The sequence below is a fragment of the Neovison vison genome, chromosome 2 (assembly GCF_020171115.1).
Source record: "Neovison vison isolate M4711 chromosome 2, ASM_NN_V1, whole genome shotgun sequence".
NCBI classification, from domain to species: Eukaryota; Metazoa; Chordata; class Mammalia; order Carnivora; family Mustelidae; genus Neogale; species Neogale vison.
In genome coordinates, this window is record NC_058092.1 from 4,056,552 (window position 1) to 4,070,889 (window position 14,338).

A 14,338-nucleotide genomic window follows, 5' to 3' on the forward strand; every position below is an offset into this window, starting at 1 on the left:
GGGACAGCTATGAAAACTCAGCCTCCCCGGGGGGGGGGGCAAAACAGACAGGCAGCCCACGAGGGGACTGCTCAGTCTGTACAAACAGAAGAAATAAAAGATGGTCACCAGTGACTATGGCAGTGTCCCCGATACAAAATAATGAGCCCTTGCCTGCGTTCCGTGAACCTGAGACAATGTTGGGATCTGGAATCCACTGACCAAAGCAAGGCAGGGACCCTGGGACCTTGAGACACAAAGCAAGTGTATGGAGTCATGATTCCTCCCAGACTCCCACCAAGGAACCCACGGCACTTACGTAAGTAACTGTGCCCTAGGCAAGGTGTAATGTGCGAACATTTCCTGGACGCAGGAACACAGGACACTGGACACAGAGTCCAAGTTCACATGGGTCCTCAAAGATCCAAAATGTCATTTTATATCCCTCTTTGGGTGGGGATGTCAGTGGAGTCTTGGTCCTGTCTGGCTCACGATGGGTCCATTAAGTGTGTGAACACTGTGGTCATTTCTCTGGTCCTCCAAAGTAGAATTGGAATATAGAAACTTTTATTTGGCACAACCCTTAGCTCTGTGGCCTGTGGGGTAAGACCTATCCTAGTGGGGAAGGTCAAGTGTAAACCCATAAATCAGGAATCTCCTGGGGGTTTCAACACTTGCATCTAAACTATGGGGAAGCAGTATTATGACATGTGGGTTAGGAGACTACAGAATAGTGAGACATGGGACAGTATGCCACTTTGGTTCTGTTTGCACGACTCTACACACATCCTAGAATCCTTTCATACCTGAGCCAAACGTGACAGAGTAGTATCACTGAGGTTGGGGAAGCAGGCTCAGTACAATATGCTTTTAGGCAGGAATTGAAGAAAAACCAAAGGTAAATTAAAAAGATGCAGAAAAATGAATGAAAGCATCAGTGGGGAAAAAACTGTCTCTTAATTGAATGCCCTCGCAGGTCTTTCTGTGTCTGGAAGTGAAGCACTGTCACACACATCTATCCGTGCATACCATCTTCTTTCTTTCTTTCTTTCTTTTTTTTTAAGATTTTATTTATTTATCTGACAGACAGAGATTACAGGAGATCACAGGTAGGCAGAGAGGCAGGCAGAGACAGAGGGGAAGCAGGCTCCCGCCAAGCAGAGAGCCTGATCCCAGGACCCCGAGACCATGACTGGAGCAGAAGGCAGAGGCTTAACCCATTGAGCCACCAGGCGCCCCCTTTTTCTTAAATAGAGTGCTAATTTTGGAAGAGGATAGTTAACGTCTGTTGAACTATCTGTATGTTGCTAAAACATACTGATGTTGCTAAAACATACTGTTTGCTAAAAGCAAAAGGTTGCTAAAGTTACCATTAAATTACTAACAAATTCTTTCTTTCTCTCTTTTAAAAAAAAAGTAAACATGGGCACCTGGGTGGCTCAGTGGATTAAAGCCTCTGCCTTCGGCTCAGGTCATGATCCCAGGGTCCTGGGATCGAGCCCCGCATTGAGCTCTCTGCTCAGCAGGGAGCCTGCTTCCCTCTCTCTCTCTGCCTACCTCTCTGCCTACTTGAGATCTCTCCCTGTCAAAAAAAAAAAAAAAAAAAAGTAAACACTATACCCAACATAGGCCTCAAACTCATGGCCCTAAGATTAAGAGTCACAATCTCCAATGACAGAGCCCACCAGGAACCCCTTTTTCCTTTTTTCTTTAAAACAAATTATTTTCTTTTTCTTTTTTCTTTATTTTTAAGATTTTCTTTATTTATTTGACAGAAAGAGAGATCACAAGTAGGCAGAGAGGCAGGCAGAGGGGGTGGGGAGCAGGCTCCCTGCTGAGCAGAGAGCCTGATGCGGGGCTCGATCCCAGGACCCTGAGAATATGACATGAGCCAAAGGCAGAGGCTTAACCCACTGAGCCAACCAGGTACCCCAACAAATTATTTTCTTTAATGTGCAAACCTCTCAGAAAACTGGACAGCTATAGGAATAAGAATGAGACTGGACCCCTTACTCACACACACACATACACACACACACACACACACACACTCCCAATGGATTAGAGACCTAAACCTGAGACCTGAAACCATAAAACTCCTAGAAGAAAACACAAGCAGTAATCTCTGTGACATCAGTCACAACATTTTTCTAGATCTGTCTCCTCAGACAAGGGAAACAAGAACAAGAGGAAACTATTGCGACAACATCAAGATAAAAAGCTTTTGCTCAGCGACAGTAACCATCAACAAAACAACAAGGCAACCTACCGGATGGGAGAAGATATTTGCAGATGATACATCCGATGAGGGGTTAATTTCCAAAACATAGGAAGCACTTATACAACTCGGCACCAAAAAACCAAATAGTCTGATTAAAGTGGGCAGAAGACACAAACAGCCATTTTCCAAAGAAGACATACAAATGGCCAACAGACACATGAAAAGATGCTCAACATCACTAATTATCAGGGAAGCGCACATCAAAACCACAATGAGACATCACCTCACGCCTGCCAGGATGGCCAGAGTCAAAAAGACAAGAAACAACAGGTGCTGGCAAGGATGCGGTGGGAAGGAGCACTCATATGCCGTTGGTAGGAAGACAAATTGGTGCAGCGCTGTGGCAAACAGGTTCTTCAAAAAATTCAAAACAGAACTACCATATGATCCAGTAATTCCATTACTGGTATCTACCCAAGGAAAACAAATATATATATAATATATTTGAGAGATATATATTGAGAGATAAATAGAATGTTACTCAGCCATAAAAAAGAATGAGATCTCGCCATCTGTGACAACATGGGTGGACCTAGAAGGTATAATGCTAAGCAAAACAAGTCAGGGAAAGAGAAATATTGTATGATTTCACGCATCTGTGGAATCTAGGAAGCACAATGGATGAATAAACAAAGAAAAAAAGAGACCCCAAAACAGACTCCTAAATACCGAGAACAAACGGGTGGTTGTCAGAGCGGGCGTAGGTGGGGATCATGGAACAGATAAAGGGGATTAAGACGTCTCAAGATGGGCCCTGAGGGGTATATAGAATTGTTCAATCACACACTGCGCACCTGAAACCCATATAATACCGTATGTAAATTATATTTCAATTTTTTTTAATGGTCGGAAAAAATGCAGAACTCTGCCCCCAACCAGGATAGTAAATCAAAAGTCTAGATCCTCAGAGTGGCAAAAATTTGTGACAGTCTTAAAAGACCGAGAGGATGCACCATAGCTTAATTTATCTCTCTGCCCAACGTGGGGCTCAAACTCAAAACCCCGAGATCGAGTCACATGCTCTACCGACTGAGCCACCCAGGCGCCCCGCCTATCATAGCTTAATTCGATCGGCCAGTCTACTTCCCGCGAAAACCAGATGGATCTTCTGAAACAACCTATTGCAGACTTAATTGAGTAGTAGCCCCAACTGCAGATATGGTCTCTTTTCATTCATTTATTCTCTTCTTCCCTCTCCTTTTTTCCCTCCTCCACCTCCTCCTCCTTCTCCTCTCCGCCTCCCCCTCTCCTCTTCCTCCTCTTCCGTCTTCTTTTTTTCTTTTTTAAGATTTTATTTATTTATTTGACAGAGAGAGATCACAAGTAGGCAGAGAGGCTGGCAGGGGTGGGGGACGGGGAAGAAGGCTCCTTGTTGAACAGAGAGCCCGATGCGGGGCTCGATCTCAGGACCCTGGGATCATGACCTGAGCTGAAGGCAGAGGCTTTAACCCACTGAGCCACCCCAGTGCCCCCTTCCTCCTTCTTCTTTGGTGGTAAAATGCACATAGTATTTATCATCTTAAGGATTTCTCAGTGTGCAGTTCAGTGCCATTAAGTACATTGACCTTGTTTTTTGTTTTTTTTTTTAAGATTTTATTTATTTGACAGACAGAGATCACAAATAGACAAATAGGCAGAGAGGTGGGCAGAGAGAGAGAGGGGGAAGCAGGCTCCCCGCTGAGCAGGGAGCCCGATGCGGGGCTTGATCCCAGGACCCCAAGGTCATGACCTGAGCCGAAGGCAGAGGCTTAACCCACTGAGCCACCCAAGCGCCCCTACAGTGACCTTGTTAATGGAACCACCAACACCATCCACCCCCGGGACTCTTTATCTTGCAAAAGTGGATCTCTGTTTCCACTGAGCACTCACTCCCCCTTCCCTTCTTCCAGTCGTTAGCACCCACCATCCTCAGAGGTAGTGTCTTTGCTGGAGCAGACTAACTCGACCTCAAGTGCATGGTGTGAGGCTACTAACTCGGACACCGGCAATCAGAAGTCCTGGAGGCAGGACCTGGAAATCTGCTTTTCACAAGCTTCCCAGAAAGAGGTAAAGAAAAAAAGTGTCACAAATGCTGTAAACGTCATGTAAATATATATCCTGTAAGTCATTTACCTTATTATTGTCATTTGAGCATTCTGGACTCTTAAATTGGAGTGTTGAGAGTCCATTCTGAATTTGCCAGGGGGCTGACAAAGCTCAAGCTCAGATCTGCTCCCAAGCCAGGGCATGGCGTAGTAGAACGTTCTGGAACCGAGGAAAGGCCAGGGCTGTCACCAGGAAGTGTGTCAGATGAATTGCTTAGAGAGAAACCGGAACCACGGACATCAGTCTGGAGGCACCACTGGCTTGATGTGACTTATTTTTTTACTCTGAGTATTTATTTTCACACCAAGTCTGTATTCGTAATTTTATATTAGAATATATCCCTACAAAACCTGGATCTGCCTCTGATTTCTGAGGTCTAGAATGGTTCTTCATTCTTTAAGATGTTGGCCCCATTCTCCCTCTGGTTTATAATCTACCAAGCACCATGGCGGGGAGCTCTGGACCCAGCCTGTGCGACAGAACCAGCAGTGGGCTGGTATTCGGCGTGGGATCTCCTTCCTTCGCCCGCAGGGTGGGGAACCCCGCCTCCCAAAGCAGGCTCCTGTCACCAGCCACCGGACCCGGCTCCTCCCTGCACTGCAATGGATCTCAGTGACAAGACACCACGCGTGCACGTGGGCACACTGGGCGTGCCCATTAAGCGCCTTTCTCACGCCCCTGAAACCATTCAAAGTTTCTTTATTGCTGCCTTAAGTGCCTGGGGCTTTGCCAGGCCCTCTTAAAAGCCAGAGTGAAACTAGTTGCTCCCTGGGAACCCTCAGTGGGTGGCAGCCTTCTCCTCCACATCACATGCCCAGGCAGCTCCCTACAGGGCGGTCACCCGGCTGTGCAGGGACAGACACACACACACACACACAGACACATGTGCACATGCAGGTACGCAGTCAGTACCCCCAAGACACCGCCACACTGGTAAGCAGCCAGGCAGGAAGTAAAACCAAGAAGGAAAAACACCGTTGGCTAGGTTCGTTCTTCTCTGGGATATCTACAGCAACCTGGTGGTTGTTTTTTTTTTTTTTTTTTAAGATTTTATTTATTTATTCATTTGACAGAGATCACAAGTAGGCAGAGAGGCAGGCGGGGGGGGGGTGTTGCAGGGGGAAGCAGGTTCCCTGCTGAGCAGAGAGCCTGATGCTGGGGCTCGATCCCAGAACCTGGGATCGTGCCTGGAGGAAGGCAGAGGCTTTAACCCACTGAGCCTCCCAGGCGCTCCCCTGGCGTGTTTTTAAAAAGTAGATACAGTTGCAAGCTGAGGGTTCTAGCAGGAGGTAGCTGCCCACAAGCACCTCCCTCCATCCCCCTCTTCCCAGCATGGTCATCCCAAAGCATGATGGGGATGGGGTGGTTCTGCAGAGCCACAGATTTTTTCCCCAGACATTGCCCTCAGGCTATGTTCCTTCTGACCCTATTACAGAGAAACCAGTGGGAGACTCATTGGCAGAGTCTGGGCATCCCAGGCAGAGCACAGCAATTTGCAAATGTTTGTTTAAAGAGTCCTCCTGGGCAACCTGCGCTTCATCCTCACTCATGGAAGCGAGATTTGCCCTTTTCAAATTACCTGGCACCGGGGGTGGGGGACACATGTGGGTTTGGCCCCAGCCTGAGCTTCCCAGACAGCTCCGTGCTCTCGTCAAAGGATCATTTCACCCACCGGTTGGTGAGACGCAGGAGCCTTTTCTCCAGCCAAGCGTGATAACCAGACAGAGTTCAACAGTTAGACTCAGTCATGGGACCACGGCAGAGGGGGCATCATAAGAGCTGGTCAGCGGGCACCACATGGGCCTGAGTGAGGCCGCCCCTCCCCCACAGAGAAGGCCTACAGGAACACCGGGGGAGCCTGCAGGCATCCCAAGGAGGAAGCCAGTGTTCTCCCAGTTTCAGGAACTCAGCACAGACCTTCTGGGCAGCTCTTGCTCATCCCTGCTGGGAAACTGGCCCAGAACCTCGCCCACCTGGGCGTACCTCAGCTCCCTGCCAGGGCCTGGGGGGCCGCCCCGTTCAGGTTCCCTGGAATGCCTGATCCCGTGAGTCACTGGCTCATGCACGCTCCCATCCTCCCTGACTCCTGGCATTATGGCTTGACTGGAGGCAGGGGCTCAGAAGCAGGAATGACCCCAATATGAGCAAATATGACCCAAAGGAGGAAAGAGGCCTCTGGCAAACCAGTTTTTACACAGTTCAAACCTGTATGGAAAGCTCTTATTTATTAGGAAAAAGGAGCCTGCTCAGTGTGTGCCCAACCCGCAGTCCTTGACCCAGCGAGGACACTTGCCATCATGTGGTGCACGTGGGTTACCTGTCCCTCCTCCACGCGCTCCCAGCAGCTCAGGAGAGCAAGCTTACATTCTCAGGAACAGTGGAAGCAAGCGGACACTGCTCTCTGCTCTCCACACACTCCCCCACATTTGTCCTCAGGACACACAGGCTCTGGTGGAACAGAACTGGGGGTAGCAGTTGAGGCCAAAGTGTTCAATACAGCTGTGGTCAGGTGACATCACCTGCTCGTTAGCTCACGATATTTACTGAGCAGGCATCACGTGCTGAGGTCCCTGGGGACACAGAGGTAGGCTCAGTCCTCGCCCTGCCCTGCAGGAGCTTGCAGTCCAGCCAGCTGGGCCTGTGAGGACGCAGGACAGCACACCTTGCTGGGGGCTCCCCTGTTGTCTTAACATTGACTCCTTCCATAACGCCCACAGCTTCCCACATCTGGCCCCCCAAATCAGTGCCCAGGTCCCCATGGGTTTTTGTGCCATCGCTGGATCTAGTGAACATCCCCACTCTGGCAGCTCCTCTTGTCCCTAGTGCCCTGATCCCTCCCTCAGGATGTTGGACTGGGGACGGCTGGGAGTCCCAACCTCCTTCGCGTGTTCAGTGAATCCCCGTAAACCTGCAGAGTGACCAGCAGGCCGCAGGTGCCCCTGCCTTCTCCTGGGCACCCATGACTGGGGACCACAGGCCCCTCCCTGAGTCTCCTCAGACTCCCCTTGCTTCCAGCCAGAGGGACAAGAAGTCTGAGAAACAAGTGGCTTCCCGTGACCTGTCCTGACGAGGAGCAGGGAACAGTTTGCGAGAGAAAATGGGGGAAGGTGTTTCCTGTCCCCTTACTGCTGTTATCTGCAAGTAAACGGAATAGGCCTGCTCGCCAGACACTGGCACGGACTCAAGCTTCCTTGAGGCCATAGGGCACCCTCCTTCTTAGCCCACCCCTTCCTCACACCCCAAGGCCCCCTAGACAGGGTGTGTGGTACACAGGTGGGAACTGAATAGGGGGGAAATAAGTCCTTCCCAGGGCTGCACCCTGTCCCTATAAACAAGAGAGCCCAGGAGTGGAGGTGATGGCTGCCCAGCAGGGAGAGGCCCTCTATTGTGTGTCTGGAGGTGCCTAAGCCCAGCCTTAAGGAGGCAGCAAGCTGCGAGTCAGAACAGAGGGCTGCACCGGGCCCAGCCCTTTGGCCGGTGCCAGTGCTGGGCTCAGAGCCTCAGCTGCCCGCTGGTGGCTGGCCTAGTTGTACAGCCACTTCCAGCAGCTGAGGGGGTGGGGGGGGGCTCTCCCTCCCCACCTGCCCCCTTCTGCAGCCCAGGCACACAGTTTGCGCTGCCCTCCTTATTTCCTCCAGCTGAGCCCACACGGCCTTCACACGGCCGCACAGATCACAAACAGCCGGGGTCCAGCCTGGTGGTGGGTGCCGAGCTAGTGGCCCGCGCCGGAAACCGCAGCCGGCACCGCGAGTTTCCTCGGTCTGCTCGGCGCTCCTGGTCTCTTGCAGTCAGCAGGGTCCGTGGACTGGCTGGCGGGCTACCAGGGCCTCCAGAGGCCGCGGCCCGGGCCGCGGGGAGGCGCGGGCGGCGCGGGCGCAGGTGCGGGCGGCGGGGAAGGCGCGGGCGGGCCGCAGGAGACCCCAGCGCGCCCGCCGTCGGGGGTGGTGCCGGCCGCCCTCCGCCGCAGGTGCTCCAGGAGGCGGGCGCTCACGGCGGGCTCCAGCACGCGCCAGGCGGGCAGCAGGCGGGCCAGACGAGCCAGGCAGGCGCGGTAGCCCTCGCCGTAGCTGTCCGGGGGCGCTGCGGACGGAGAGAGGCGTGAGGCGCGCGGTGGGGTGCGGGACGGCAGGCGTGGGGCAGGGCTGGGGCGGGACGGGTCACTCACTGGGCGCCGCGGCCGTGCAGGAGGACGCCGGCAGCTCCTGCAGGAAGCGCACGGTCATTTCCAGTATGTCCGCCTTCTCCAGCTTCGAGTAGCGGGAGCTCTGCGCCCGGCCACGAGGGAGAGCAGAGACACGGACGAACGAGACACATCTCCGGCGCCAGCCCCGCTCCGGCTCGGCCTCCTGCGCCACGCGGAGCCTGGTCGCCGGCTCCTTGGGCGAGGGCCCCTCAAGCCACCCGTCCTCCTCACGCTGCGCCCCGGAGCTCCCACCCCGGCCCCCGAGCGCCCCGGCACCCACCTCCCTGCCCAGCAGCGGCAGGATGAGCCCCTTGAGCTGCCTGAGGCTTGCGTTGATGCGCGCGCGGCGGCGCTTCTCCAGCAGCGGCTTCAGGCTCTGCGGACCGGCCCGAGGCTGAGGTTACGCGGGTCGCAGGCCCGGTCCCCGCCCGGCCTCTCAGCCCTCACTCCCCAGCTCCTACCTTGCGCAGCTCCGCCGGGTCCCCGGCTCTCCGAGGCAGCCCCATGCTCGGCTGGGAACAGGCGCGGCTGCGGGGCCCGCGTGCGGGAGACCTGTGCCCGCGCGGATACCGAGCGCAGACCAGGGCCGGAGGGGATGTCCCGCGCTTTGCAGGAGCGAGCGCCGGAGGGGTGCGCTCCACGCCAGCCGCCGGGCTTTAAGGAGGCGGTGTCGCCCGCCCCGCCCCGCCCCATCCCTCCTCACCGAGTCTGGCAGCCTGCCGGTCCCACCTCCCGCCTTTGTTCCCTGGCGGGGTAGGGGCGGGAGGGGGACAGCGGAGCCCCGGCGGTGCCGCCCCTGGCCTTCGCATCCCATCTGCAGCGGGGTCGCGGGCCGAGGGCGCACCCCAGCACCTGCACGGGTGTGTGTTGGCGCCATCGAAGCCTTGGCTGCCCTGAGCTCGCTCAGCCCGAGGTGCCGCCCGTCGAGCTCACCTCCTCCTCTGAGCCCTGCCCTACGCCCGGGCGGGGGACCAAGCGGCGGCCGAGCCGCCAAGGCCCGGGCCTCAGTGAGCTCCCACCTAGGTTTCTAGCCAAGGGAAGGGACTCCCCCCGCGAGCTGCTCTGCGGACTGAGGGGCCGAGCTGGAAGAGGACACGAGGCCCGGAGGGAAGAGTCGACTCGCTCGGACCTAGCCACTGGGAACTGGCTGGTCGCCGAACTGCCTGCCCTGGCTCTAGGCACTCGGGAGAACCTTCCAGCGGCTCAGCAAATTAGGAATCATGTCCCGTGCTCAGTTTTGGATGGGTAAACTGAGGCCCAGAGAAGACGAGGCAATCCAGGACCCCTGGGCTCATTTTCATTTCCGCGGGCTCCAGCCGCGGGTTCCTACCGCTGGACGGTCGGAACGCACGTGACGAGCGGGGCGGGGCGCTCCCGGCGCCGGTTCCTCGCTGCCCGCCTCCGCCCCAGCGGTCCGCCGGGCCCGCCTCCGCGCCGCGTGGCGGTTGCTGTACCAAACTGGCTGGGCGTCCCCCGCCCATATGCTCGGGGCTGCCCTCCCCCAACCGGCTGGCGGGGCAACGGACAGCCCGGCGGCGGGCACTGGGGACTGCGGGGCCGACCCAAGGGCGGATGGTGGGCGGGACCCACGGAGACCAGCCGGGAGGAGGTACCTGGCTCGGAGCCGACCGGCGCTGTCCAGGGTGCTGGATGGGTCCCCCCACTCGAGCCGCCTAACCCCTGCCTCCGAGCAACACACCCGCCGCTCGCTCCAAGTGCCCCTACCCCATGCCCCCCAGCAGGGCCTGAGACGACCAGTATGGCTATCAGGAAGGGGCCCGGAGCAGTCGAGGTGACTGGGAGCTCAGGCCACCCATCCCCGTCTGTGGCACTTAAAGGGCAAACTGGCCACCATTTATGGAGCACGTACTGTATGTCATGCACTTTTTAGCCCTCACCTCCATTATCCCCCCTAACAGCCCTAATTATGAGAGTAAAACATTCAACACATTTGGCCCAGCAAGGCCTGGGAATGCCTGAGCCCCTGTCCCCACTGGCATCACTGAGCCCAGAGTACCCATAGGCCCGCCTCCTCCAAGGCAATAAATTGCTCTTTAAGGGCTCAGAAAAGGACTCTGTGGATTACTTAGTGGATCACTAATGCCTCACATGCTCCCCCTCAGCACACACAGTGGCGGACTCAACTCTGTGCCCGTGAGACCACCATACACCATTGTCTGCATCTCTGTTGAGAGAGCGTGATGCGAGCTCCTGGGGGAATGGTCTGGGGAGGAAGACTCCTCCTAGAAAATCCCCCTCTGTGCCTGTGGACCACTGGAGAGTGAGATTGGGGGAGCAAACTCCCTTTTCAATGCCAGTTACTCCAAATTTGAAGTTTCTTCTCCATTTTCCCATTGCTGTGCAGGGCTTTGACCACATGGTCCCACCTCTCCTTGCCACCAAAGGATTCTGGAAGTTTTGCTGGTTACCTGGAGGTTACCTGGTTTCCTTTAAAACCAAGGAAACAGGTAAGGCAGCTGAGTGGGCAGAGTGTGGGGGTGCAGGCTTTAGGGAAGGGTACAGTGAGAACACACTCCACCCCTGGTCCCTGCCCTTGAGTGGGGAGGAGAGGTCTGAATGGGGTGAGAATGGCCTGAGCCCAGGACAAGGCTGAGAGCAGGCCTCCTGGGGGACGGAGCTGACACCCAGGGAACACAGTGGAGGTGCTCTAAGCATTTTTGTCTCCTTAGGCAAGATACATTAAAAAATAGAAACAAACAAATCTCCTGGTGCCTCAGTTTCCCCAGCTGCAAAATGGGGATAATGATTGTACGTCTCTCATAGTGTCGCTGTGGAGATTAATATGCAGGTGAAGACAAAATTGTTGTGTCTTGCTGTGGCCATTTGTATCACTCATTCCATCTGTTGCATAAAGGGTGAGTCACAGAAACTGAGGCAGCCTGGGTGGGCAGGCTACAAATAACAACCCACGGAAATACACCTCCATCTCATCATCTGTCCAAAGCAGAGCCTGCGGCTAAGAAGGCAGCCTCAGACCCTGTCCCGGACCCGCAGCCTCAAATCCAAGCATTTGACCGGCTTTGCCATCTCTTCCAGGCTGGTTCTCCCCACAGAAGTCTCCTAGGATCACAACTACAGCCCAGGTCAGCGGCTCACAAGGTGACATTGCTTTCAACAGCATCTCCCAGAATGAGACCTTCCAGCGGCAGCGTGTCCAGCCACCTGTGACCGAGGACTGAGTCCTCTCTGGGGTCTGGCACTGGGACCAGAGACAATCCCGAGACAACTGGGGAAGGAGGGCCTCTCCAAGTGGCTTGGCCCCTCTGCCTCCCCAGCTTCTGAGCAGAGGTTCTGACCTGGACTTCTGTGCCTGAGGCTTTCTCCCTGCCCACCACTCTCCAGGGGGCTCCCTGCTTCTTCCAAGATCCTGCGGTAGCATCAATTCACCAAACCGGTTGATTCTGTTTTGCTTGTTGAGCAAAGGAATGTCACATACCTCCCTCCAGCTTTTGCAGAAAATGCACTTTGTTGGAAATGTTTCCTGTTTCCCTGAAGCTTAGAGAAGTTTAGAGAAGGTAGGGCTCTGGCAGGTGACATCCCAGAGTCTGTCATACACTGTCCCTTCCAGCTGCTGGGTAATAGGGACAGACTTGAACAGTCGCTGCTGGAACGAGGAAACAGTGGTCAAGCTGCTAATGGTAGAACTGAGCCCTGCACTGGAGGAGCCAAAGACCTGTGAAGGCCAGGGCATCTCTGATCTCATGCCTTGATGTTAAAACCGTGTCGAGGGGCACCTGGGTGGCTTAGAGGGTTAAGCCTTTACCTTCAGCTCAGGTCATGATCTCAGGGTCCTGGGATCGAGCCCTGGATCGATCAGTAGGGAGCCTCCTCCCCACCACCGGACTGTCTGCCTGCCTCTCTGCCTACTTGTGATCTCTGTCTGTCAAATAAATAAATAAATAAAATCGTAAAAAAAAAACAACAGTTGAGTGTAAGATTGACTCTTTGTGGCAATAAATGCCTCTGTGTTTAGGTTCCAAAAAAAAAAAAAAAAAAAAAATATATATATATATATATATATATATGTATATATATATATATATATATATATATATATATATGTACACACGCAGGTGAAGCTTAGCCTTGTGTCTGGGAAGCAGTAGGGCTTCCATAAATGTGTTCTTGTTGGCCTGGGCTCTCTAGAGGCTTCCTGGCAGGACCTGGTAGACCCAGGGGAGCCCAGAAGGCCTGGGTCTCAGCCCGAGTGTAGGCAGTGTTCTCGGAGGAGTCTGAGAGGACAGTCAGCAAGAACAGCTGCTCACAAGTAACCTATCCATGGTAGAAGAGGCTCGGGCGTCTCCTCTGGGTTTGATGCCACATCGGCGACCAGCTCTGGTTTACAGAGGCGCCTTAGAGCCCTGGAGGTAATCCTGCACAGTGCCACCAGGTGGCAGCCCCTTGAGGCCCACACTAGGACCCCCACTGTTCCTGGAAAGGGGTTCATTCTGTAACATTTCTGTAGCTCAGGGCCTCCGTGAGTGGGGCCTAGCTAGGTGCTGGGTGAAACAGCCCATGGCCGGACCCTCCCAGGGCTCCAGTGGGGAGGTGGGAGAAGGGAGGAACAGGAAAAGAAGGACACGGGCTGTTTCAACTTCATGAGACGTGCTGACTGTGCTCCCGCAGCTACGCAGCCCCCGCCTTCTGGCAGCTTTCCCTCCTGTCCAGGGACTGTGCCTCCCTCCAGCTCCCATGAAAGGCTTCCGGCTATGCAGGTAGGCTGGTTTGGCGACTGTGTGTTCTCCCGACCCTCTGCTGTCCTGGAACCTTCCTGAGCCCTCAGAGGAGGGTCCTGGCCCTGCTCCCTGGATGACTGCTCTGGTGCATCTCCCCACTGCCCCCAGCCTTTGCATTCCTACTTTCCCTTCTCCCCCATTAGCCAGCCCCAGGCCCTCAAGCTCACCGTTGACTCCCCCCACCCCAGACAGAGGCTCTGGGTGCTCTCTGAGCCCCACAACCTCTGGATCCAGAAACCTGAGCCTCAAGCGTCCCAGGCATTCCTGCCTTTTTCTCCTCTTTCTCCTGCCGCCAGGAGGCTCTGAGGACAATTCCTGGGGCCTGAAGGAACCCCAGAAGGCTGAGGGCCCAGCACCTGTCGCCCCACTTTGGCCCAGACCCAGAGCCCCTCAGGGACTTGCGTGGCCTGTTCCTGCCCCCCAGAATCTTTGCCTTTGCAGTCTGGCCTGCCTGGACTGCCCCTTCCTACCTTTCAGAACCCAGCCCACCGCACCTCCTCAGATGGCCCTTTCCCTGACCACCCACGTAGTCCAACCCCATAGTCCCGTTCTGGTGACACTCTTTACTCTCTGAAATGGCGGTAATTGTTTGCTGGCTTGTGCCCCCAGGGCCTGGAACAGCACGTCGTGGGCACTGGGTTGGTGAATTAATTCGCTCGGGGGATCCGCTCGCCAGCGCCTGGATCTCAGATTCGAACCGTGCGGCCTCCCCGGCGGCCTCTATTTATAGGTGAGCTAAAGCTGGAGCGGATTCCCGGGCGGGCTCACTGGCCGCTTGCAGCCTGGAGTCCGGCCCTCGGCGCGGCGGGGGCGGGGCTGGGGCGGGGCGGGGGGCGGGGCCCAGGCTTAAGCCCGGCGCCCGCGGGGGCCCCGAGGCCCAGAGCGCCGCGGAGGCGGAGCGGATCCCGCGCGGCGGTGCGGGTCAGAGACCCGGCGGGCAGGCGCTCCGCCTCCCCAAGCCGCAGGGCCCCGACGGCTCTCCTGCTGCCCCAGGACGGGTGCATGGCGCCCGGGGGAACGCGCTGAGCGGGTCGCGGCGCCGCGGACGGCACC

The 14,338-nt window shown here is 55.6% G+C and overlaps 1 protein-coding gene across 1 annotated transcript; it reads right to left on the bottom strand.

The window, feature by feature from the left end:
- Positions 1–8,162: 8,162 nt before the first annotated feature.
- HES2 (hes family bHLH transcription factor 2) lies at positions 8,163–9,034 on the bottom strand. The gene is made up of 4 exons (XM_044236275.1): positions 8,990–9,034; positions 8,809–8,904; positions 8,511–8,610; positions 8,163–8,425 (listed from the first exon to the last, which is right to left on the bottom strand). The coding sequence occupies exons 1-4, from the start codon at positions 9,032–9,034 to the stop codon at positions 8,163–8,165; spliced, it is 504 nt and encodes a 167-aa protein (XP_044092210.1).
- Positions 9,035–14,338: the final 5,304 nt, after the last annotated feature.